Source organism: Notothenia rossii (assembly GCF_949606895.1).
Source record: "Notothenia rossii genome assembly, chromosome: 2".
Taxonomy (NCBI): Eukaryota; Metazoa; Chordata; class Actinopteri; order Perciformes; family Nototheniidae; genus Notothenia; species Notothenia rossii.
This window is the reverse complement of record NC_136904.1, coordinates 94147112-94172111: the sequence shown is the minus strand read 5'-3', so window position 1 is coordinate 94172111 and position 25000 is coordinate 94147112. Positions and strand designations below refer to the sequence as shown.

Sequence of the window (25000 nt, the reverse complement as noted above, 5' to 3'; positions counted from 1 at the left end):
ATGAGGAGTCAAGGGAAGGGATGAGGAGTCAAAGGAAGGGATGAGGAGTCAAAGGGAGGGATGAGGAGTCAAGGGAAGGGATGAGGAGTCAAAGGAAGGGATGAGGAGTCAAGAAAAGGGATGAGGAGTCAAAGGAAGGGATGAGGAGTCAAAGGGAGGGATGAGGAGTCAAGGGAAGGGATGAGGAGTCAAAGGAAGGGATGAGGAGTCAAAGAGGGGGATGAGGAGTCAAAGGGAAGGGATGAGGAGTCAAGGGAAGGGATGAGGAGTCAAAGGAAGGGACGAGGAGTCAAAGGGAGGGATGAGGAGTCAAAGGGAAGGGATGAGGAGTCAAGGGAAGGGATGAGGAGTCAAGGGAAGGGATGAGGAGTTAAGGGAAGGGATGTGGAGTCAAAGGGAGGGATGAGGAGTCAAAGGGAGGGATGAGGAGTCAAGGGAAGGGATGAGGAGTCAAAGGAAGGGATGAGGAGTCAAAGGGGGGGATGAGGAGTCAAGGGAAGGGATGAGGAGTCAAGGAAAAGGGATGAGGAGTCAAGGGAAGGGATGAGGAGTCAAGGGAAGGGATGAGGAGTCAAGGGAAGGGATGAGGAGTCAAAGGGAAGGGATGAGGAGTCAAGAGAAGGGATGAGGAGTCAAGGGAGGGATGAGGAGTCAAGGGAAAGGGATGAGGAGTCAAGGGAAGGGATGAGGAGTCAAGGGAAGGGATGAGGAGTTAAGGGAAGGGATGAGGAGTCAAAGGGAGGGATGAGGAGTCAAAGGGAGGGATGAGGAGTCAAGGGAAGGGATGAGGAGTCAAAGGGAAGGGATGAGGAGTCAAAGGGGGGGATGAGGAGTCAAGGGAAGGGATGAGGAGTCAAAGGAAGGGACGAGGAGTCAAAGGGAGGGATGAGGAGTCAAAGGGAAGGGATGAGGAGTCAAGGGAAGGGATTAGGAGTCAAGGGAAGGGATGAGGAGTCAAAGGAAGGGACGAGGAGTCAAAGGGAGGGATGAGGAGTCAAAGGGAAGGGATGAGGAGTCAAGGGAAGGGATGAGGAGTCAAGGGAAGGGATGAGGAGTTAAGGGAAGGGATGAGGAGTCAAAGGGAGGGATGAGGAGTCAAAGGGAGGGATGAGGAGTCAAGGGAAGGGATGAGGAGTCAAAGGAAGGGATGAGGAGTCAAAGGGGGGGATGAGGAGTCAACGGAAGGGATGAGGAGTCAAGGAAAAGGGATGAGGAGTCAAGGGAAGGGATGAGGAGTCAAAGGGAGGGATGAGGAGTCAAGGGAAGGGATGAGGAGTCAAGGGAAGGGATGAGGAGTCAAAGGGAAGGGATGAGGACTCAAGGGAGGGATGAGGAGTCAAGGGAAGGGATGAGGAGTCAAGGGAAGGGATGAGGAGTCAAAGGGAAGGGATGAGGAGTCAAGGGAGGGATGAGGAGTCAAAGGAAGGGATGAGGAGTCAAGGGAAGGGATGAGGAGTCAAAAGAAGGGATGAGGAGTCAAGGAAAGAGATGAGGAGTCAAAAGAAGGGATGAGGACTCAAGGGAGGGATGAGGAGTCAAGGGAAGGGATGAGGAAGGGTGTGAAGGGTAGAGGGATTAAGGAGAGAAGTTGAAAGGGTTGAAACGGCGTAGGAAGGAAGGGATGAAGGGATGAAGAGAGAGTGGGATAAAGGGAAGAAGGGATGAGTGAAGGGATGAAGTGAGAGTGGGATAAAGGGATGAAGGGAAGAAGGGATGAGTGAAGGGATGAAGGGAGAGTGGGATAAAGGGATGAAGGGAAGAAGGGATGAGTGAAGGGATGAAGGGAGAGTGGGATAAAGGGATGAAGGGAAGGAGGGATGAGTGAAGGGATGAAGTGAAACAGGAACAGTGTTGGTTCAGAATGTGAAAGACACTGGGATCATATTTCTCAATGTGTGCTTTGTTATTATCTCCAATGTTCTTTTCTTTGATAACACAAGAAACACATAATCATAAAAAGGAACACATTATGTGAGAGTGCTTCAGGAAAGTCAAATGAGAAAGAGGAAATGTTTTATCGACTTCATCGTGATTCTCCCACTTCTGTGTGATGACGTCTTTTTAATTCATGTTGTGCCGTTAAACAGCTTGTAATCCGCCTGAAAGGGAAATGAGAGGAAAGGAAATGTCAGCAGCGACAGGAAATTAAACAAATTCAATATCAGACCGTTTGCTGTTTTCTAGACGCCTTTCGACACGGACACTTCCACAAGATGATTGTTCGTGTGTCGAGTGGCAAATCAGAATCAAATGAATAGTGTTTCCACACACTTTCAACAAAGACAATCGGCCTTTGCAACAGTAACAACGAATCAAAACAAAACCCCAATAACATGATGACACAACTCAGACTGTCGTTATGTTTCTCAGATGACGACGGTTTAAGAATCAGGAATATTTTCTCTTTGGCGTCTTCACCGCAAATCGCCCATATTTGATCCTTCTGAAAGATTGCAATTGACTGCAGGGGGTCGCCATTTATCAATATTACTATAAAGGTGAGGTCACATGGTGAGTTGCGTACATTTCCACCGCACAGTTTATATAGGAGCAAGCATTTTTTTATTTTCCGATTAAACAGTCTACAGGTTAACGAAATAAATACTGTTTAAATGCAAAGGTTCAGTCCAGCAGTAAGTGGTGTTTAACAACTTTCTGGTGAAGTCAAAGATTCGTAGGAAGGTGCAGAAAGTCAGAAAATTATATTTTTGGGCACGACAATAAATAGATTGCGACTCTGTTCCCTTTGTTCGTACAAAAGGATCGGAGACGACACCCCCTTTTATTTATTTGTTTGTCTTTGTATTTTTCTGTCAGGATTCGGGAAAAGGTAGGACCCAAATGCAGCATAAAAACACAAAAAGGTCAAGGAACAAAAGGCGAGCTTTCTTTAAAAAGTTAGTAACAGGTAGCATGAAGTAGCATCTAGACAAAAACTGACCGTGACCAACATGGAGGGAGACAGGAGAGACAATGAACCGACACGGGACACGGGAAGACAAGACTAAATACAAAGCAGGGTAATCACAGGACAAGACACAGCTGGGCGGGGGAGGTGGAAACACAAGGGCAACAGGTGAACACAATCAGAAGAGCAGACACAGGAGGGAGAACACAGGAAGGAAGAGCAGACACAGGGAGGACAGAACTGCAAAATAAAACCCATGACAAGACAGACGAAACTAAATCGTGACAGTTTCATTATTATGACTGATATAGAGATGTCCCGATCCGATCACGTGATCGGGGATCGGAGCCGATCACGGGATTTTCAAAAGATCGGAATCGGGAGAAAAAAATCGGGGATCAGGATTTTTTTTTTTTTAATAAATACTTTTTTATTTTTTTGTATTCAATGTTACAAAACAAAAATGACCATGTTCAAGTCTTAAAGTCATCTTGAGGCCTTAGTTTTGGTTTCAAATTACAGAACATCATGTATGTGTTGCTTCTTTGGGGCTTGTTTTCATAGACCTGCTTATTTCTCTCAAATCTGGCAACAGAGTGGGCGCAGTGTCTAATTGTAGCAGTAAGCTAACGAGTACTGAAAGCTTTATTTTGTTTTGATCCAATGCTGCACAACTGAACTGATCCAATGCTGCTGTGAAAGAAAGAAGCTATATCCATGTTGGATAGAATATCCAATTTAAATAAAAAAATAACCTTAAGGGACAACTTGAATGCTTTTGTTCTCTTAATGCATTGCATAAAGATCGGATCGGGAAAAATCGGTATCGGCAAATTGTCAAAATCAAATGATCGGAATCGGATCGGGAGCAAAAAAAGGTGATCAGGACATCCCTATTTATTATTGATTGTTTTCTGTCAGTTTATACATCACTGTAACTCACTGGTCTGTTTTGGTTTTGAAGTGGAGGCCGACTATGTATGGCTTTGCACTTTATGTACGATAGTAATAATGGAAGCAGGTCAGTGGTTGTTTTTGACTGTTGTAACATCTGTAACTGTATTGATGTACAACATGTGTTCTTTGTGCCATGTTATTTCAATACAAATTATTATAAAATTAAGATTACAATTAAAAAGATGCACGGAAACAGACGTTGGCATACGGTCACTGAAAACAAAAGGACCTGGGATAAAGCTCTGTGTTTGATTTGAGGATTGATTGGTGCACACATGGGCGCAGGAAGGGGGGTGCTGAGGGCGCTGCAGCACCCCCTAGCGGCAGGCAGGGGGTGCGGAGCTCCCCTGTCTGAATTATTATTTGACGGTTATTGCTGCTCCCGCTGTGCATAATCTAAATTCCACATTGTTGGTAAAATAATATTTTGGCCTGCCCCGAATGTTTTTTCTGTAGCCCCAGACAATTCTACCTCAATAATATAATACATTAACCGTGCTTTACGTGAACCTCATCAAGACACTAGAAAGGACGGCAGGACTGTCATTTCCCGTGTTCAGTGAATGCAACAGAGGCAAGACACCAGACCAATCAGAGAGTTGCATGGAAATAAAATTGTGCTTGTGTCATTCAAGCTCGCGGCTCTGTGTGTGTGTGGAAATAGCGCATTTAGTGTGTGTGAGAGAGGGGGAGAGAGAGGGACCGGTGCCAGCAGCAGGGACCGTGTTGTTAGCATCTGGTTAGCTAGCTGCACTAACGGACAGAGCTGTTTGTTCCTCAACAAGCTGGAGGAGAGCTCTCCTCTCAGACTGAGAGGCTCAGGTGAGCTAAAGGACTCTCTGAGTGTTTAGATAGTTCACTTTAGTCTAAGTTATCTCAGTGGGTCTCAAACGGTTTGGTCAAAAATGATTAAAAAGATTATTTCCGCGGCACACCTTCATATGATCATTATAGTTATAAAAAAAATAAGACAATAAAGGAAATACAGTTATGAAATGCTATATGGCAGTAAAACAAGAATACAGTTTGAAAGGGGAGTAATTTGTAAAATATCCATAAAGAAAAAGAACATCTGCTAACAGTTGTGTTTCATCTGGGTGTTGAGAGATGTATCCATAGATCTCTTAATGTTGCTCTCAAAGTGCACCAGATTGATGCTTTTAACTTCAATATTAAAAAAAAATCTTCCCGGGGGAGCATCCCCCCGGACCCCCCTAGAGGAGGTGAGGTCCACTCCCCACTCGTAAAAAATAGCACTTGACCCCTGCCTATATGCCGTAAGCTGATTATCTATGGAATCAAATTAGGGTCAATAATATTCACAAATTATTTCACAGTCTGCAGTTGTATATCACCTGTTGTGCGCATGTGAAAAGATTTTGTGCATGTGTAAAAAAGTTTTGTGCACACAGATATAATTTGCTCGTGTAAAAACATGTTGCAGCTGTAGAAATATTTTGTGCGTGTGTGAAAAGTTTTTGCAGATATAATTTGCACGTGTAAAAAAGTTTTGCAGGTGTAGAAATATTTTGTGCAAGGATATTTACAACAGTGAGGTTTCACAAAGTCTGAGATACGGACACACAAATTTCCTATCTGTGTGTGCGAACCTGAAGTTACAAGCTACAAGCTGCTATTTACGAGTACGAATTTTGACCCTGTTTTTACGCCTGAGTATGCTAGCCAATCAGCACGTTGCCCACTGACTAGCCAATCGGGACGTAGCCCACTGACGATCCAATCATAGGACACAAGGTTCTAACGCGTTCGTTTTGCTGACCTGCGCCACTTGGAGCGTGCTTGCGGGAGTCAACATGGAGGAGCCCGAGGCGAACTCTTGTGGGACACAGGTGGGTTAATTACATGCTACCACGGAACATGCCACTACAGTTTTAATTAACTGACGTTACATCGTAATTAACTAAATATATCAAGACAGCTGTGCGTGCATCCCGGAGTTACTTAAATTGTATATTTAACGCTAGCTAGTTGATGTGGTCTTTGCTAATACTACTTTGTGCCACCCTCCTTTTTTGGGCTCAGTACTATCCCAACAAAGTATTTCCATTTACCTATATATAAAACAACATGGTAAAGCAGTAAAATACAGCTCATCTTTAAAAACGCAAATGTCATTTATTTGATGTATTTCCACAACCTCTTGTTGTCTTGAATGCAGCCTCTCCATCCCAACTCGAACAGCTGACAAAATTCTGGGTAGGGTGGGAAATCCCTACAGACACCTTGAAGGTCCGAGTTGTGAAGGGGGCGTACCTGAAGTCTTCCACATGTTTTGGCACATTGCATGTACCTGGGCACTTCCAAAACTATGAGGACTTTTCCAAGCATGTGGAGAGCTGCATTGCAACCTATGTTACAGGCTTTGGTCTAGTTTAGATACTGCTCATCAGTATGATTCTGTTGCAAAAAAAACATTGTTTCAGTGTTATGGAGCTTCTGCTTTTGTTCATTGGTGTAAAAAGGGATTTTGTCTTTGGTATTCTTTTACCTGAAAAGAGATCTCCATTTTAAGAATATCGACTCACAGAAACGAAACCTTTTGAGATTATTACTACTTCATTTGTTCCAGTGGTCAGCTCAAAATTGAACTTGAACATGACATTTTGTGACAGATACTATAACCTTTGCCTGGTACTCTTTTTGTACTGCATTTTGTTGGAAGGGCTGTTTGGATTGTGCCATATGTAGTTCTGGCACCTGGTTCAGGTAGTTGTAACCAATGGCATCATTCATTCTGTTAATAGAGTCAATATTTAGAAAATGGTCTATTACAGTACTTGTTATTGCTGATGTATTTACTTGAATCCTACAGCTCTTGTATCCAAAGATTCTAAGAAATAAACCATTGACCAGTGACTTTGGATGTTTGCTTCATTTCAATTTACCCACATTTTACATTTTTCACAACAATCAAAATGTGAATTATTATATTATATACCTTAAAATGTTCTGCGGCTAAAAAAGTAATTTCCATTCATAAACCACAGAACTGATCATTTGCTGTGTAAACATTTCCCCGGGGACTATTTTGAATGCAGGTTGAAGTCTCTGAAAATGATTTTTTCAAGTCGTAGCGGAATGAACAGAAGTCAATGTCAGGATGAAAGGTAGGGACATTATTGTGAGTTCTAAAATAGAACATTATACTACTACTGTAGTATCTTTCATGTAACAAGGAACTGCATTAGTTAGTGGAAAGCCATGTTATTCTAAGAGTAACATTTCAGGTTACTACAAATAAAGTAGGCCTCTAAAATTGAAATACATTTATTTTCCCTTTTCAAAATGAGAATATAACAGTCATGCCCTATATATATATATATATATATATATATATATATATATATATATATATATTCCATCATCCTCTACCCAACCACCCCCACAAAAGTACCACGTATCTCCAGATGTGTTGGTGTTGAATGTTTGTGATCAACTGAAGGATGAAGTGTTACTTAAATTCTTCTTCAGCTAAATAAACTCTTTAAAAAGCCTCTTGGATCAGCTTGAAAAGTAGTCGTCACAAAGCTGAAAACAGGCTGTTTTTCTGACTTTGTAGAGATACGTGGTTCTCACAGGACAGAGACAAAGATACAAACACATGATGATCTTATAGAATATGATGCATTGATGGAGATTAAACTAGCCAACAGGATATAAAGGATTTAAATGCAACTAATTACTGAATACTTCTTCCACTGCTGAAAGTTAGTATGCATTATGCCTTATGCTTCCTGACTTGATTCAAGGACACCCTCTATGTAGTGAACTACAGCACTATAGATGTCTGCCCCAAAACACAATGAAGGAGCAGTAGGATTAAAAAGTTGATTCAGTCCTTCCAGTTCTTCGATGCCCAGGCGAGATGCCAGTTCAGGAACCTGTACTCCAATTTGATCCATGTCTGCAATTTCCACATCTGGAAAATGGATCCCCTGAAATAAAAAAGTAATCGGGTTAGTTAAAAATAATTACATGGGATGACACCCTAAAACAGTGGTCAGGAACCTTTTCTAGAAATCATTTGGCTCCCAACAAATACAAATTCTAAATTACTAATACAGTCCATTATTTATTATTAAATTATTTCCACCCCACTGATTAAATTGTTGTTTTGTCAATCTTGACATGAACACTAAACTAGATTTCAATCACTTGACATGCATTACTGAACTGTAATTTATTAAGCCATTTATTTAGTTTAAATGTTATCCTTGTACAGACCAAATAGACTAGTGCACTGCATATTCATTGCAGTTTTCAGGTGTTAATTTACCAGTGAAAGAAGTCAGCATCTTTTTTTCCTGCAATATTATTTTTGAGGCCTACAAATTCAAAGAAAAATAACAACAGTAGTTGTTTTCATTAGTTTTACATTTTTCGGATTGTGGCCTATGTCTTTGTATATCAACAAAACTATTCTATGCAACTGAAACTCAATGTTACATTGTGTTGCATAGCCCATTGTTGGCTTTGACACAAATTGTAATTCTGCTGTAGCCTGATTATGCATATGGTTATTGCTGTGTACTATTGGAAGATGCCTGGTAAAGTGAAACACAGTGGTCCTGGTAGGCTAAATTCCAGTTCCCGTGTGTTGCATTTTCATTATAATATTAAGAACAGTGTAAGGATTTTGTCAAATAAACATATAACCAAATACTAACATTGTTATGACTTCTAAAAGAAAGCAAGGTGTGCTAACATTGGCTTCCTCCACAATGGTGAATAAAACACAGAACTACAAAACAGTTTTTCCCTTTTACCTCGAAGTTGTCAGGAGGGCTGACAGGGCTCTGACTCTTCCCGATTTCCCACAGCTGGTTAGGAGTGAGGTTACGTTCTGTTCGGAGTGAATGGTTATTCCAGCCATCTGTGAATGTGTCAAGATCTTCCTGAATTCGGGGCAGAAAGACATACTGAGCACAGAAAAGGTGTGTGCAATTTGCTGGGTCGAGCAGGCCATCCTCCTCTAGGCTGTGGAGCAGATCGTAATAAATACTTGACACGACATTCCACACGTCACGCCACAGGCGCTCTATCCTGAAAGACAGTTGACAAAAATAAATGAATAAATGCAGTCCGTAAACAATTATCACACCTTTACGTTGCAAAAAATGCAAATAGTAACTCAATGGATTTTTCCCCATCCCTAATAACACTAATATGTACATTAATCTCAGCAACAACTTTTAGCACCATAATTAATGGCAGCACGTCACTATTAAGCGATACACTAGCAAAATATATTTTGACCAAAGAAAGCTTTATGACAGAAGCTACAACCATACACTGATATTACCTTTGATTATGAACACTTTTCCCTGAGATGATGCTTCCCCTGCTGCACCCACGAACGTCAAACATATGTCTGGCCATGTCCACATTTTCCACACCTTGGTCTCCTCTGACCCTTGACATGTACAACCATACAGATACCATGTTAAGTAATTTGACAATGTGAAATTTGAATCTCTGTACTCTTAGAGCTGGCTGTATCTCCAGTTTTCTAAGTACAGCTATAGCCATTTAACAAGCTTCACTATTGGCTCCTGGCTAATCCCCCAGGGAACCAGCAGTTTTAAAGATTTTGTTACCACAGAAACAAGAGGTTTTAGTATGAGACTGAAACATTCTTTATGGGCACATCACTGGAAAGACCTACACATAATATTGGGAATATGTCATGAGGTCATGTAAAGTAATATAAACAAGGAATGAATAATCCAATCTCATTCTAAGGCCATCCCCATAAGTGTCATCACTGGTAAAGTGTTGTTTCAGAAATGACATATAGGGGGTGCTAGGGCTTTCTGGGCCTTTGCTTAATAGGCACTATATCCCCAACTATCAATTTACAACTTTTCTTGTAAAACTTAGTGAAAAATCTGTTGATCATGTAGGCCTATAGACCTTTTTGAAAAGCAGCCATTTTGACATAAAATAGTAGGGTAAACACAGGTGTTACCAGTGATACTAATTAATGTTCTGTTCCATTCAGATCAAACAGTCAGGGTGCTGCTATTGTGCATGTTGGCTCACTGGAAAGGCTCTACTGCACTAAATAGAATGGAACCTTATATCAACTTAATTAATTTAACCTGTATTTACCTGCTAGTTCATGTCAATACGGCTGCCGTGACAAAAGTCTACCTTATTTTTATAAAATGGCCTAGACTGATACAAATCAGTGTTCTTTTAACTGTATCAAGTGCACCTGACATTTTTCTTCATATTCACTATTTCCAATAATCCAATGTTTACATGTAAAAAAAAACACACACAAAACAAGAAATAGCCTGTTACCTGGATGGAAATCCGTGTTTGTCCACAGCCTCAAGGAAGAACTGCAGAGCTGTTGAAGCCTTGTTGTTATTGGCTACTTGTAGGTACATGATCTATGAGAGCATTTATAGAAAGGAAAAAGTAAGCACCACAGAAACACAGTAATCAAATAACCTATTAATGAATTAAATACTGACCCCATACTGTATGTGCGTGATAATTAACTTTAAAAAATGGCCTTTAATATCAATTCACTTTTGGTCAATTGTAAAATAAACTCTAGGAAGCACTAACCTTTCTTGAAAATCCATCAATTCCACCAAATATTACCATACCATATCTGCAAAATAAAAAGGTATTAATTGCTTGATGTATCCACACCACATCTTGTCCCACCAAGTCCTTTGATGATTGAAATAATCTTCGTGTCCATCGCCAGACCCCTTTTTGTGGTGTTGTGCTGAATAACATGATGTGATCGGCGCCTACATAAGATGACCCGCACAATGTATAGTGAAATGTTTATCTTTGGCTACAATACTGCTTGTGTTTACATTATATAAAACAAAGCTGAGGAAGAGCATTTATTGTTAAAAATATGTTATTTGTGTCCTAAATATTGCTGATTGGTCTTTAAATGAATGAAGTAAGGCTAATTTTGGCCTGAACTCGAGCAGTGAGGCATGTGTTTCAGGTTAAAGCTTTTGAAGTTCTGCCCTTTTCATGCAAAAAAGTATAATGCATGGACTGTAGAGTATATGAAAAAAATATACAATTATATTTAAACAAATAAAATAATTAGATTGATAATAATAATAATAATAATAATATGATTGATTGATTTTTAAGAAAACATGAATCGCTCATCGTCTATTGCAGCGGGTTGTAAGGAGCATTTGTGTTGAGTAGGCCATACAGTTATTTATTATTGATTATAAAGATCGTATGGTTAGCCCACTTTACCGTTCCTTTTCTGTTCACTTATTTTCCAGCTGACGTGAACACAAGTCGGATTGGAAACTGAACCTTTTCGACCTTTGGCTAACTAACGTTACGTTACCTTCCTCTCCATATTAAATGCCCGGGGCATTATGTCAGGAAGCACCCGACAAAAGTGTTGCATTAATTTCTTTAACATTAACGTTACTCATTCAAACGGCACAACAACAACAAACGTTAATTTAGCCAACAGACTGTAGCTAGCTAAGACAATAGCAAAGACCACATCAACTAGCTAGCGTTAAATATAAAATATAAGTAACTCAGGGATGCACGCACAGCTGTCTTGATATATTTAGTTAATTACAATGTAACGTTAGTTAATTAAAACTGTAGTGGCATGTTCCGTGGTAGCATGTAATTAACCCACCTGTGTCCCACAAGAGTTCGCCTCGGGCTCCTCCATGTTGACTCCCGCAAGCACGCTCCAAGTGGCGCAGGTCAGCAAAACGAACGCGTTAGAACCTTGTGTCCTATGATTGGATGGTCAGTGGGCTACGTCCCGATTGGCTAGTCAGTGGGCAACGTGCTGATTGGCTAGCATACTCAGGCGTAAAAACAGGGTCAAAATTCGTACTCGTAAATAGCAGCTTGTAGCTTGTAACTTCAGGTTCGCACACACAGATAGGAAATTTGTGTGTCCGTATCTCAGACTTTGTGAAACCTCACTGTTGTAAATATCCTTGCACAAAATATTTCTACACCTGCAAAACTTTTTTACACGTGCAAATTATATCTGCAAAAACTTTTCACACACGCACAAAATATTTCTACAGCTGCAAAATGTTTTTACACGAGCAAATTATATCTGTGTGCACAAAACTTTTTTACACATGCACAAAATCTTTTCACATGCGCACAACAGGTGATATACAACTGCAGACTGTGAAATAATTTGTGAATATTATTGACCCTAATTTGATTCCATAATTATCGAGCCTTCATTGTAACAGTCGCGGGTTTACTGTGTGTTTGCGTGTGGGGAGTTTTTTTGTGCGTGCTCTATAGTGCCCGTAATAGTGTTCACTGGAGTCCAGCACCTCAGCACCCCGACTTAAAATACCTTCCCGCGCCTCTGTGCACAAAACATCTAACCTTACATTAACTCATGAAACCCTGTATCTCTGATTCACAGACGTAACGTCACAACAACAGAGCAGTAAACAGGGCCTGACCAATTTGCTGCCCCAGGCAAGATTTTACTGCTTACACAGTAAATTCCAATGTTAATAAAAGCTGTATACGTTTTTTGGGAGTTTGATTTATTTTAAATTAACACAAATACAAAATTAAAACCTATAATTGCACACTAAAACCATTATTTCAAAAAAAGAACTATTTCACATAAACCTCTGGCTTTTATTGGGGCTGGGGCGGTTCAACTTGATTTGGGGGGGGGGGGGGGGGGGTGCGCCATAGTTTATGGGCGCTGTACGCAATATAGGCGTAGTTCTGTTAGTATAAGATAATAAGATGTACTTTGTTGATCCAAAATCGGGAAATTGTGTTGTTATGAAATAATATATATATTATTTTTAAATTTCTAACTTTTTTTAAATTTCCGGCGCCCCCCATTGATTGATGCGCCCTTAGCATTCGCCTATACTGCCTATGCCAAGAGCCGGCCCTGAGTAATGAGGTGGTAAACATTACAGTATCAACAGCTGCTTTTGTAGGAAATCAGTCAAAATCTGAGCTAAATTTGGACGGACATTGTTTTGATATTGTCTGTGCACATTAGCTTTTATCCGCTGTTGTGTGGTAATGGCTTTGTGTATCAGGGCTGTTCATTGTGCAGATGTGCTTTGGCTGTGAGTGGTGACTGCATGTGTTTTTGTGATAGTGCCATTAACCTCCCAGGGACTGCAGATGCAAATGAAACTCTACGGCTACATCTGGCACATTTCCATTAGCTTGAGCCCTTTCATTCATTAGCTCTTTCTTCTGCAGAATTTCAAAAAATGTAGATAAAATGTGCACTACTACTAAATTGAAATGGACTTCAGAGGCGCGGGGGAGATAAAGGGAGTGCAGTCGAGTACAGAATCAGCGAAAAACGGGATGCAATGAGTGTGAGGGAGAAAGAGGGAGAAAGAGAGAGAAAGAGAGAGAGCCAATAAGATGCCAGAGGGGGGAGAGAGGGAGGCAGCAGAAATCATTCAGCTCCTGATCCTCTCTGAGGACGGATCAGCAACTTCCCCACGCTCTCTGGAAACCTCAAATACACCCAAAAGCTCCAAACAGGAGACGTGTTCCTCTCTTTGTTCTGTCTTTGAACGACACAGATGTGGAAATATCCCAAGAGCTTCATTTTGAAAAAAAACTGAAGATTTTATGGAGCAGAAGGAATTCTGAACTAAAGATTTTTTTGGAGAGTTGCTGACATTCTCCCAGGGAGGGATCGTTCCAGGAGAAGGGAGACACTGAACACCTCAGGAGAGTTGACACAATCTACCACCTTTAGGAGTTTCTTATCGGAACAGTGAGTGTGTGAGAAGAGAGGGGAGAAAGTTAGTTTTAGAGTAACACACACACACACACACACACACACACACACACACACACACAGACACACACAGACACACACACACACACACACACACACACACACACACACACACACACACACACACACACACACACACACACACACACACACACACACACACACACACACACACACACACACAAACAGTCAAATATCATCATATTCACCATCAATCTGCCAACGCACTCTCACAGGTGCAGGGACGAGACAACAAGGACACCCGAGGATCTACACACACCTTGGTGAACACACACACACACACACACACACACACACACACACACACACACACACACACACACACACACACACGCACACACACACACACACACACACACACACAAAGACACATGAATCTTTCAGGAAGCTAATGCAGTGAAAGTGGAGGAGATGAAATAGTTAGATGTGTCCGATTGGCAGACTTCAGATGGGCCTGATGTTTTTATGATGAGTGCAGACTTCAAGGACGAGAAACCTGCAGCACATCAAACAGATTCTATAATCAGAAGATGAGAGGCACTGAAAACATGTGAGTCAAGATCACTCCTGACATTTGCTTTTCCGAGCGAAACCAAACGGGTTGGTACGCGTTCACAGCTTTACAGACGAACACAGTTATATTTCTGTTCTCATCTGTTGATCGTCCGTCACACGGTGCAAGGCTGACGGAGTAAAACACAATTACCCGAGGAGTGATAGGCGGTGTGATGTTTACGGCTTCACCTGAGGGGATACAAGAGAGTAAATGATGACGAGACTTTCCTCTTCCTCCCTCCACTCGGACCCATTTTCCAGGCAGCGTTCCTGACTCAAATCCATCGCCATGAACCTGTCGGAGTTCATCTGGAAACCTGTCGTCTCTCAGGAGTCCTGACCTGATCCCAAACTCTTGTTATATTAGGACCAGGAGACTGTGTTGATACAGATGTGGAAATATCCCAAGAGCTTTCACAACTGGTGATATCTGGATCTGGAGGAATAGTGAGCGAGGGATTGCTTTGGGAGATTCTCCACAAATATAAGGCGAGTAAAATGATGACGAGACTTTCCTCTTTCTTCCTCCTTCCCGACGAGTTAAAGTCGTGACATCACTCAGCTCCTGATCCTCTCCGAAGACGACTCAGCAACTTACCGAGGGTTTATTCAGAAACACTGAAGCGTGTATGGAGCTGAAGGGATAGGGAAGCAAGGATTTGTTTTGGAGAGTTTCCAAAACCGCAAATGTTGACGAGAATTTCCTCTTACCTCGTCCACGCTGACCCGCTTTCCAGACGGCTGTCCTGAGGTGTTTCTGATTCAAAGCGGAGTCCACACATCCTTCAGGAAGGTTGACTGAAGCTTTCGTTCATTGAGCTGAATCAGAAACGTTGTCCTCTCAAATCCCGCGCCATGAACCTGTCGGAGTTAATGTCGTGACATCACTCAGCTCTTGATCCTCTCTCAGCAACTTACCGAGGTTTATTGACTGAAGACGTTCCAGCTGTTGTTCTCAGCCTGATGATAATAGATGCCTTTTTAAAATCACAACAGCATTCGTTATAAAGAAAGGATGAAAGAAAAGTAGATGGAGGTGAAAGGATCACATCATTCAGCAAGGTCTATTTGAAAAGGACTGTAGATTTCATGGAGCTGAATGAATAGCGTTTTCGTCTCGAATCCCTCGCCATGACCCTGCGTGGCGGAGGAAACCTGTCGGACTTTATCTCGAGAACCGTCTCGTCCCTGGAGTCGAACACCTGGTCTCCACGTGGATTCCAGGAAAGCGTAAAGAACGTGACGAACTCTGGATGTCTTGGCGGGAAAGACGCCGTCCTTGACGTGCAAACGGGGAACTGGACTAACTTTGAGGGGCTTTACGGGGACGATGGCGTCCGTATCTTCGCCTCTTCTCGGTGTCACGGCATGGTGGAGAAGAACTGGGCGGCGTTGCTGATTTTAGTCGTCATCGCCGTCACGGTGATGGGGAACATTCTGGTGATCCTGGCAGTCTCGCTGGAGAAAAAGCTGCAAAACGCCACCAACTACTTTCTGATGTCTCTGGCCGTCGCCGACATGCTGCTGGGAATACTGGTCATGCCGGTCTCCATGGTGACCATCCTGTACGGTAAGATGGATGATTGATAATTGACGCTTGTGTCCTGGGGTTTCTGTAAAAGTGTGATTTGGTAAAAGGGACATTTGGTGTGTTGCTCACAGGCTCGCAGCTTCTCCCCCCACTCAGAGTCTGATTTGTTATCTGAGGAGAGTAGCTGCATGTTGGAGGCTCTCTCTGCACGAGTCATTTAGAAGACAGCCTGAAGGACACCTCACATGCATTTGATCTCGGAATACTTACAGTCACATATTGATAGTTGGTTCATCAGTTGCACGCTCTGTGTAGCCATGAAGTCATGCCTCCACGATGCACAAAGACTTTAAATAACGTGTTGGAGGCCCTGTCTGCAGGAGGAAAGGGTCCAGATGCAGTTTAGATGAGACTAAATCACACGATGAAGGAATACCTACAGTCACATATTGATGGTTGGTGCATCAGTCACTCACCTCGTATCACCGTGAAATCTCAACTCCACGATGCACGAAGAATTTAAAAAACAAAGAAAGGTCTTGATGAATTGCAAACTGCGTCTGAATGCATGTTCGAGGCTCTCTCTGCAGGAGAAAGGCTCATTTAGATGAAGGAATTCTTCACCCTCATAATAATGGTTTATATATCAGTTGCTCGCCTTCTATAGCCATGAAAGAGTTTTAAAAGACTGCTCCTGCCTGTATGTTGGAGGCCCTGTCTGCAGGAGAAAGGGCTCCACATGTAGTTTAGATGACATGCATGGAGACTACATCACATGCATTTGATGAAGGAATACCTACAGTCACATATTGATGATTGGTGCATCAGTTAGTCGCCTCATATCACCGTGAAGTCAAGCCTGAGAACAGAGACAAGTCTGGACTGACATGTTGGAGGCTCTCTCCGCAGGAGGGAAGGGGTCCAGGTGTAGTTTAGACGTAGAAATACTTAACCCACATCATATAGTGGCTTCTATAGCCATGAAATCGTACCTCCGTCATGCACGAAGAGTTAAAGAAACTGCTCCTGCCTGCATGTTGGAGGAGAAAGGGCTCCACACTGTAATTGATCTGACAGCATGAAGACTGGATCCAATGCCTTGGATGACGGAACACTTGCCCCACATATTGATGGTTTATATACGAGTTACTGTTACCAAGAAATCTTGCCTCAAAAAGTGTTGATGAGTTTCAAAGTGCTCCTGCCCGTACGTCTGAGGCTTTCTGCAGAAGAAAAGTGCTCCAAATGTAAGTTTCATGACAGCATGGAGAAATGAATCACTTAAAGTACGACATTTACTTTCAAAGAACGACCTCACACAAAATAATGGTTTCTTTATCAGGTGTTCGCTTGGAGTCTTTCAGCACGGAGAAAAGAAACCGCAGGAATTTCATTTAGAGAAATACTTCACCTCAATGACTCACTTTGTGTTAGCCTGATTCCTGAAGGAAACATCTCTTTGCCTCTGTAAGGGCCAGGAATACAAAAAGCCCTCTACATGTATTTAATCCCTTTAGTTACTTCTCAGATGTGGATGAATGATGTGAAATATAATCAAGTGTTAAATCAGACTTTAGTTCCACCTGGAGTAAATCCACCAGCTACCCTGCAGTATACAAAGTCATTCAAACTAGCTGCACCTTTACCAGCTTTGAGAACACTTTCATGATCAATCATTAAATATAATATCCTCTGTTGTTTGTTTGTATGTTGTTTTTATGTTTCATGTGGAACTAAATGATGCAGGTCTCCCTTGTAAATGAGATCGATGATCTCAAGGGACCAATCTGTCTAAATAAAGGTTTGAAATGAAATGAAATTAATTATAAAACATATCATATCTATTATTCTGAAATGGACCAATCTGCACAACGACTACTTTTACTGTCTTTCACTATATTTTGATGAGAATACTTTTCTACTTTTACTTGAGGAACATTTTGAATGCAGGACTTTTACTGTAACAGAGTATTCCTACACTCTGGGACTATTACTTTTAGTCAAGTACAAGATCTGAGCTTCTACTTTTACTCAAGTACAAGATCTGAGTACTTCTACTTTTACTCAAGTACAAGATCTGAGTACTTCTACTTTTACTCAAGAACAAGATCTGAGTACTTCTACTTTACTCAAGTACAAGATCTGAGTACTTCTACTTTACTCAAGTACAAGATCTGAGTACTTCTACTTTTACTCAAGTACAAGATCTGAGTACTTCTACTTTTACTCAAGAACAAGATCTGAGTACTTCTACTTTTCTCAAGTACAAGATCTGAGTACTTCTACTTTACTCAAGTACAAGATCTGAGTACTTCTACTTTTACTCAAGTACAAGATCTGAGTACTTCTACTTTTACTCAAGAACAAGATCTGAGTACTTCTACTTTTACTCAAGAACAAGATCTGAGTACTTCTACTTTTACTCAAGTACAAGATCTGAGTACTTCTACTTTTACTCAAGTACAAGATCTGAGTACTTCTACTTTTACTCAAGTACAAGATCTGAGTACTTCTACTTTTACTCAAGTACAAGATCTGAGTACTTCTACTTTACTCAAGTACAAGATCTGAGTACTTCTACTTTACTCAAGTACAAGATCTGAGTACTTCTACTTTTACTCAAGTACAAGATCTGAGTACTTCTACTTTACTCAAGTACAAGATCTGAGTACTTCTACTTTACTCAAGTCCAAGATCTGAGTACTTCTACTTTTACTCAAGTACAAGATCTGAGTACTTCTACTTTACTCAAGTACAAGATCTGAGTACTTCTACTTTTACTCAAGTACAAGATCTGAGTACTTCTACTTTTACTCAAGAACAAGATCTGAGTACTTCTACTTTTACTCAAGAACAAGATCTGAGTACTTCTACTTTTACTCAAGAACAAGATCTGAGTACTTCTACTTTTACTCAAGTACAAGATCTGAGTACTTCTACTTTTACTCAAGTACAAGATCTGAGTACTTCTACTTTTACTCAAGTACAAGATCTGAGTACTTCTACTTTTACTCAAGTACAAGATCTGAGTACTTCTACTTTACTCAAGTACAAGATCTGAGTACTTCTACTTTACTCAAGTACAAGATCTGAGTACTTCTACTTTTACTCAAGTACAAGATCTGAGTACTTCTACTTTTACTCAAGTACAAGATCTGAGTACTTCTACTTTACTCAAGTACAAGATCTGAGTACTTCTACTTTTACTCAGGAACAAGATCTGAGTACTTCTACTTTACTCAAGTACAAGATCTGAGTACTTCTACTTTACTCAAGTACAAGATCTGAGTACTTCTACTTTACTCAACTACAAGATCTGAGTACTTCTACTTTCACTCAAGTACAAGATCTGAGTACTTCTACTTTTACTCAAGTACAAGACCTGAGTACTTCTACTTTACTCAATTACACATTTGAGTACTTCTCCACCTTCCACAGTGTTTTAGTTCCCTCCGGTAAACGTCTCAGTTCGCTGCTCACACGAAGATTAAAGCCCCGAGTCTTAAACCCATTTGCATGAAAGGAGTGGCGGTATTTGTGTTCAAAATGTAAGAAGTCAAAGTAAAAAGTCGTCAGAAAAATAAGTAGTGGAGTAAAGTACTGATACCAGAAACATGTACTGAAGTACAGTAACAAAGTATTTGTACTCCAATACTTTCCCCCTCTGAGAGGGGGGGGGGGGGGGGGGGGAATAAGAGATATTGGTGCCAATAAGAACCTGATGGAGAGATGAAGTTATGAGCGGTTATTAATGAGGCTGCAGATTGGCGTGTGGAGGTCAGGCTGTGCTGATTACATTATTAATGAGGTCATTGATGAGGTCATTGATGAGGTCATTGATGAGGTCATTGATGAGGTCATTGATGAGGGCGGGGGAACTCAGGCATGAGATAACAGAGGAGATAACAGGTGGGCATAAGAAAGGGGCTTTTCTGATTATTTCCAGGTTCATATTCAAGTGCTTCAACTGTGAGGGTCATTTTCTCATAGACTTCTATGCAATCTACTTTATCCTCTACTTCAGGGGTTCCCCTGGGGGGCGCGCCTCCCCTGGGGGGCGCCAGAGAGCTTCAAGGGAGGCGCAGCCGCCAGAAAAAAATAAAGAGAAACAGTGAAATCTAGCTGGTTAACTTCAGCTAAATGGATGAGAGCTGCAAAATATGGATAGATTTTTATTGAAGTTACCAAAAGTGAGAGAGGAGACAGCGTCTGTCAGAAAGCTAGGATGTTCATGGAGCGGTCCTGATGACACTCCACAGTGTGTTATCTGCAACGAGGTGCGAGCTAATGACAGTATGAGACCATGTAAACTCCGGCGTCATGTTGAGATGAAACACCCATGTTTGGTGACCAAGCCTCATGAGTTTTATGACCGGAAGCTCAAGGAATTGCAGTCACAGAAAAATGTCATTGACACATTTAGCACTGTGAATACAAAGGCAACCGAAGCATCATACCGAGAGGCGTTACGGATAGCTGAGACAGGTACACCTCACAACATTGGTGAAACGTTACTCCTCCCTGCTGCTCAAGACTTCTCCGTCTCAACTATTTCTCTCCGAGTGTAACGTATGAGGAAGCTGCCATCCTTAACCTCAACATGTTTAGAACATAAAGATAAAGAAGTTTGAAAAAGCTATTGTTTAATGTTTTAAGGAGGTGACGCTCAGCCAATCAAAAAAGAGAAAGGTAGTGAAAACAGAGCATTTTATGAAATGTTCTCTCACTGGACCTCTTTGAAATGCAATTGAATACCCCTGCACTATAGCAACAACAACAATAATAATAATAATAGCAATAATAATTGGGAGGGGGGGCGTGGCTTATGTTCTCTGAGGGGAGGCTCACCTTCCCACACTTTGGGAACCCCTGCTCTACTTCACCCTTAATGGGACCACCTGTATTGGAGAAGACTTTAAACTAGAGATAGAGACTATAAACTCATGAGGAAAATGTTAACTGAGGTAATACATCCAGCGAGAATTAGAGTCATGTTCTCATAGACTTCTATACAATCTCCTCTAAAGAGTTCCCTGCTGCCAGTAGCTACTGACCATGCTACAGCAGTGAGCAGCAGAGGTGGGGCTATGGCTTCATCTATCTATCCACCCTGGGACCCGTTATCGTTTGCGGGGTCCGTTTCCGCGGTTCCGTTACGGTCTCGTGTGAACGAACGGGCTATACGCGAGAGAAAAGTAGCAGATACCACCCGTTTCGTTCTCGTGTAAACACCGCCTTAAACTAGAGATAGAGACCACAAACTCATCAGGTTGAATGAGGTAATTAATCAATTTAGAAAAACTGTCATTTGCTCACAGACTTCTATGCAATCTCCTTTAAAGAGTACCCTGCTGTATCCTCTACTTTACTCTTAATGGGACAATCAATTACTAAACAAACACCGGGCTGTTTTGGAAAAGACTCTAAACTAGAGATAGAGACTATAAACTCTCCAGGAACATGTTCACTAAAGTAATAAATCAAGTTCTAAAAAGGATCATTTTCTCATAGACTTCCATTAATACCAGTGGAAACACCGGTGGATATCAGAGCGAATGCAGGCCCGCCATTGGCTTCACTTGTCAGGTTTCCGGAGGTTGTTGATGCTTTTTTAATATGAGGGGAAATATTGAGCTCATTAAATTCTATTTATCTGCTTTGTGTTGTTCTCAGGTGAGCCGCTGATTATTAGAGATCCGCTTTATGCCACAAATCTATCCCACAAACAATTCAAATGTCTTGGGAAATGTGGGATTAGCCTCAGTGTGTGTGTGTGTGTGTGTGTGTGTGTGTGTGTGTGTGTGTGTGTGTGTGTGTGTGTGTGTGTGTGTGTGTGAGAGTGTGTGTGTGTGTGTGTGTGTGTGTGTGTGTGTGAGAGTGTGTGTGTGTGTGTGTGTGTGTGTGTGTGTGTGTGTGTGTGTGTGTGTGTGTGTGTGTGTGTGTGTGTGTGTGTGTGTGTGTGTGTGTGTGTGTGTGTGTGTGTGTGTGTGTGTGTGTGTGTGTGTGTGTGTGTGTGTTGACACTGTGGACAAACTGCTTTATTCCTGCCTGTTGCCCATAACAACACAGAGGGAAGCCCATCTTCTTTCTGTGGAGTTTCTCCTTCGTCCTTAATTTATTTTAGTCGTGCATTCCCCGGGGAAGAGCTGTCAAAATAAAGGAGACGTTCTGATTTGTTTCCTCACCTGACTCAACCCCCCTGACACTCCTGACTCAACCCCCCTGACACACCTGACTCAACCCCCCTGACGCTCTTTAAAGAGCTTCATAACTTATGCTTTCCCTCCACTGGAACACGCAGCCATGATAGTTGAAGTTGAGCTTCCTGTTGAAACAAAGCGTGTTGTGACAGATGATTCCTGCATGTTTTGGTGATTTCTTCAGAAGATCCACGTCTAATTCCCCCCAAAGGCGTCTAAGAGTATTTGGACTGCAACAGTTCATCAAAGAGAGGCTCACTGCAGTGTGTGAGACGTTCAGTCTGGGCAGCACACAGCAGATAGAAGATGGTTTCTGCAGTTAGCAGGCCTGGACCGGCCAGCTGGCCTGAGGATTTAAAAAAATATATATTATCTCCATTGGTCTCTGTGTGTCATTCAAGCTCGGGAGGGCATGTATGTGTGGTGCCAGCGAGTGAGAGAGAAAGCACGCGCACCGGTTACATGTATCGTTGTTGTTAGCATCTGGTGCTAGCTAGCTGCGCTAACGGATATAATGAGCTGTCAACAAGGTGGAGGAGAGTCCTCTCCTGTCAGACTGAGAGACTGATAACCTCAGCTCAGGTGAGGTAAAGGACTCTGAGTGTTTAGATAGTTCACCTAGTCTAAGTTCTCTGTGGGTCTCAAACGTTTTGGTCACCATTTATGTAAACACATATTTCCATTTGAGGGGGGAGTGATTAGTAAAATATGCATGAATAATAAAATACAAATGTTAACTAGGTGGAAAAAGGTAAGATAAACTTTAAAAACTTGTTGAGAGCTAAAACTAGTCTTTGCTGCTGCCTCAAAGAGGAGCAGGGGGGAGAGGGGGGAGACGGGTGAGGCTGGTTCAGGAGCCCAGACACACTCACAACTATAAATGAACCAAAAACAAATAAATACGTTTCAATGTTTTTTCATATTGGATACGGTATGTTATTGGTTATGGCCATGTTCTTATGATTATTTAAATGTACACCGCTCTGTTTCATATGGGTGTAGTCTCTCTCTTTATCTCCCCCTCAAAGTTCACCAGATTGATTCATTTAAGTCCGACATTTAAAAAATGGGCTCGCACTTTTGTCCCATTTGTATCTGCTCTATCAGAAAACAGTCTAAAGGTTTTCACAAACTGTTACCTAACAATTCTCCTTTTTGTATTTGAAGGTCACTCTTTATTGGGAGCACCAAAATGTTGACTTGGACAGAAGATTGAATCATTGGAATAGCGATAATGGCCAATGAGACATTTATCTGAAGTTATTTAAATCAAGTATCTTTCAAAGCACAGCCTCGTTAGGGAAACATTTCTCTTTGCGTTCCTCATCTTCCCTGCAGCGCAGCAAGGAAACCTTTCAGACAAACGGAGATATATCGACATCCTGAGCCTCAAATTAAATTAAAATCAACGGTGGTATTTATTTTAGCGCTAAGCAAAGACTCTGAGATGTTTCTGCGGAGGTGAACTGGATGTGTTTATGAGGTCATTCTTAGTCCTTTCAAAAGGAGTAACGTGTTCTTAATGATCATCATCTTGATTCTGAAATCCCCTTTTTCTGTTTCTGCGCTCAGTTTGCTGCCGATTCTGATATTCAGTGACCTTCAGACCAACCGTGTGGCACCTTCAGCTCCAGTTTGATATCTTGTGGCCATAAGAGGTGGAAGTAGTGGAGTACAAATACTTTGTTACTGTACTTAAGTACATGTGTCAGTACTTTACTCCAATACTTATTTTTCCGACGACTTTTTACTTTGACTTCTTACATTTTGAATGTTGCCGTTGGTCACCATGGAAACATTCATTAGCTAACAATGACATTATTGTTCTATTAATATAAAGGGAGGTCAGGTACTCTTTAAAACAGCTGCTAGTTATGGGTACTTTTTACTGAAGTACATTTCAAAGCTTCTTACTTTTACTTGAGGAAAGAAGTTTAGTCAGTACTTCTACTTTCACCAGAGTATTTTTAAACACGAGTATCTGTACTTCTACTTAAGTACAGGACAGGATGTGTGTACTTCTACTTGAGTAAAGGATGTGTGTACTTCTACTTGAGGACAGGATGTGTGTACTTCTACTTGAGTAAAGGATGTGTGTACTTCTACTTGAGTAAAGGATGTATGTACTTCTACTCGAGTAAAGGATGTGTGTACTTCTACTTGAGTACAGGATGTGTGTACTTCTACTTGAGGACAGGATGTGTGTACTTCTACTTGAGTAAAGGATGTGTGTACTTCTACTTGAGTAAAGGATGTATGTACTTCTACTCGAGTAAAGGATGTGTGTACTTCTACTTGAGTACAGGATGTGTGTACTTCTACTTGAGTAAAGGATGTGTGTACTTCTACTCGAGTAAAGGACGTGTGTACTTTTACTTGAGTACAGGATGTGTGTACTTCTACTTGAGTAAAGGACGTGTTTACTTTTACTTGAGTAAAGGATGTGTGTACTTCTACTTGAGTACAGGATGTATTTCTACTTGAGTACAGGATGTGTGTACTTCTACTTGAGTACAGGATGTGTGTACTTCTACTTGAGTACAGGATGGGTGTATTTCTACTTGAGTAAAGGATACGTGTACTTCTACTTGAGTAAAGGATGTGTGTACTTCTACTTGAGTACAGGATGTGTGTACTTCTACTTGAGTACAGCATGTGTGTACTCTTGCCTTCTCTTGTGGGGAACACAAACACTTCAGTGAGCACATAGAAGTGAGACTGCTTGATATGCAAACCTCCAACACTTTGCTTTCAGCCTGAAGCCACCTCAGCTCCTTCCACTCAGCTCAGGCTGTTTGTGGTCCAGTTTCTCAGTAGCCCTTTCCACTGGCTCTCTCTCCGCCACCAGCCTGTTGTGCTCTGAGCGGAAACAGGGCACCATGGGAACTCACTATTTAAATCATTGGAGGCTCACAGAGGGCTGCAGTTTGCCAGATCTGATCTCTTTTCTAGATTCAATCCCACCTCTTGTGCGCGCTTCTTGCAAACAGGTGATATTTAGAGACTGGAAGTCACCA

General features: G+C 41.6%; 2 protein-coding genes and 1 long non-coding RNA gene across 4 annotated transcripts in view; 2 read left to right on the top strand and 1 right to left on the bottom strand.

Moving 5' to 3' along the window:
• Positions 1–5162: 5162 nt before the first annotated feature.
• On the top strand, positions 5163–6742 carry LOC307028748. The gene is made up of 2 exons (XR_013805095.1): positions 5163–5715; positions 6045–6742. It is a non-coding gene; the product is annotated as an uncharacterized lncRNA (long non-coding RNA).
• Position 6743: 1 nt separating this feature from the next.
• Positions 6744–12070, bottom strand: LOC307028746 (uncharacterized protein). Of its 2 annotated transcripts, XM_079664014.1 has the most exons (6): positions 11541–12070; positions 10466–10511; positions 10193–10284; positions 9189–9299; positions 8653–8929; positions 6744–7821 (listed from the first exon to the last, which is right to left on the bottom strand). In XM_079664014.1, the coding sequence occupies exons 2-6, from the start codon at positions 10502–10504 to the stop codon at positions 7612–7614; spliced, it is 729 nt and encodes a 242-aa protein (XP_079520140.1). In that variant the 5' UTR covers positions 10505–10511; positions 11541–12070; the 3' UTR covers positions 6744–7611. The 2 variants fall into 2 exon arrangements, with proteins under 2 accessions (XP_079520140.1, XP_079520141.1); XM_079664015.1 differs by lacking the exon at positions 9189–9299.
• Positions 12071–15055: 2985 nt separating this feature from the next.
• The window catches only part of htr2aa (5-hydroxytryptamine (serotonin) receptor 2A-a), a 36072-nt gene continuing 26127 nt past the window's right edge, over positions 15056–25000 (top strand). Inside the window, exon 1 of the mRNA XM_079662923.1 lies at positions 15056–15822. Within this exon, the coding sequence (XP_079519049.1) occupies positions 15384–15822 (439 nt within the window). The 5' untranslated portion in view covers positions 15056–15383. The remainder of the gene's footprint in view (positions 15823–25000) is intronic.

Coding starts and splice junctions, on each gene's coding strand:
- LOC307028746 (XM_079664014.1), bottom strand. CDS start 10,504: ATGGTAATATTTGGTGGAATTGATGGATTTTCAAGAAAG. Junction 10,285..10,465: donor TTGATGGATTTTCAAGAAAG/GTTAGTGCTTCC, acceptor ATGCTCTCATAG/ATCATGTACCTACAAGTAGC. Junction 7,822..8,652: donor GCCCTCCTGACAACTTCGAG/GTAAAAGGGAAA, acceptor TTTTTATTTCAG/GGGATCCATTTTCCAGATGT.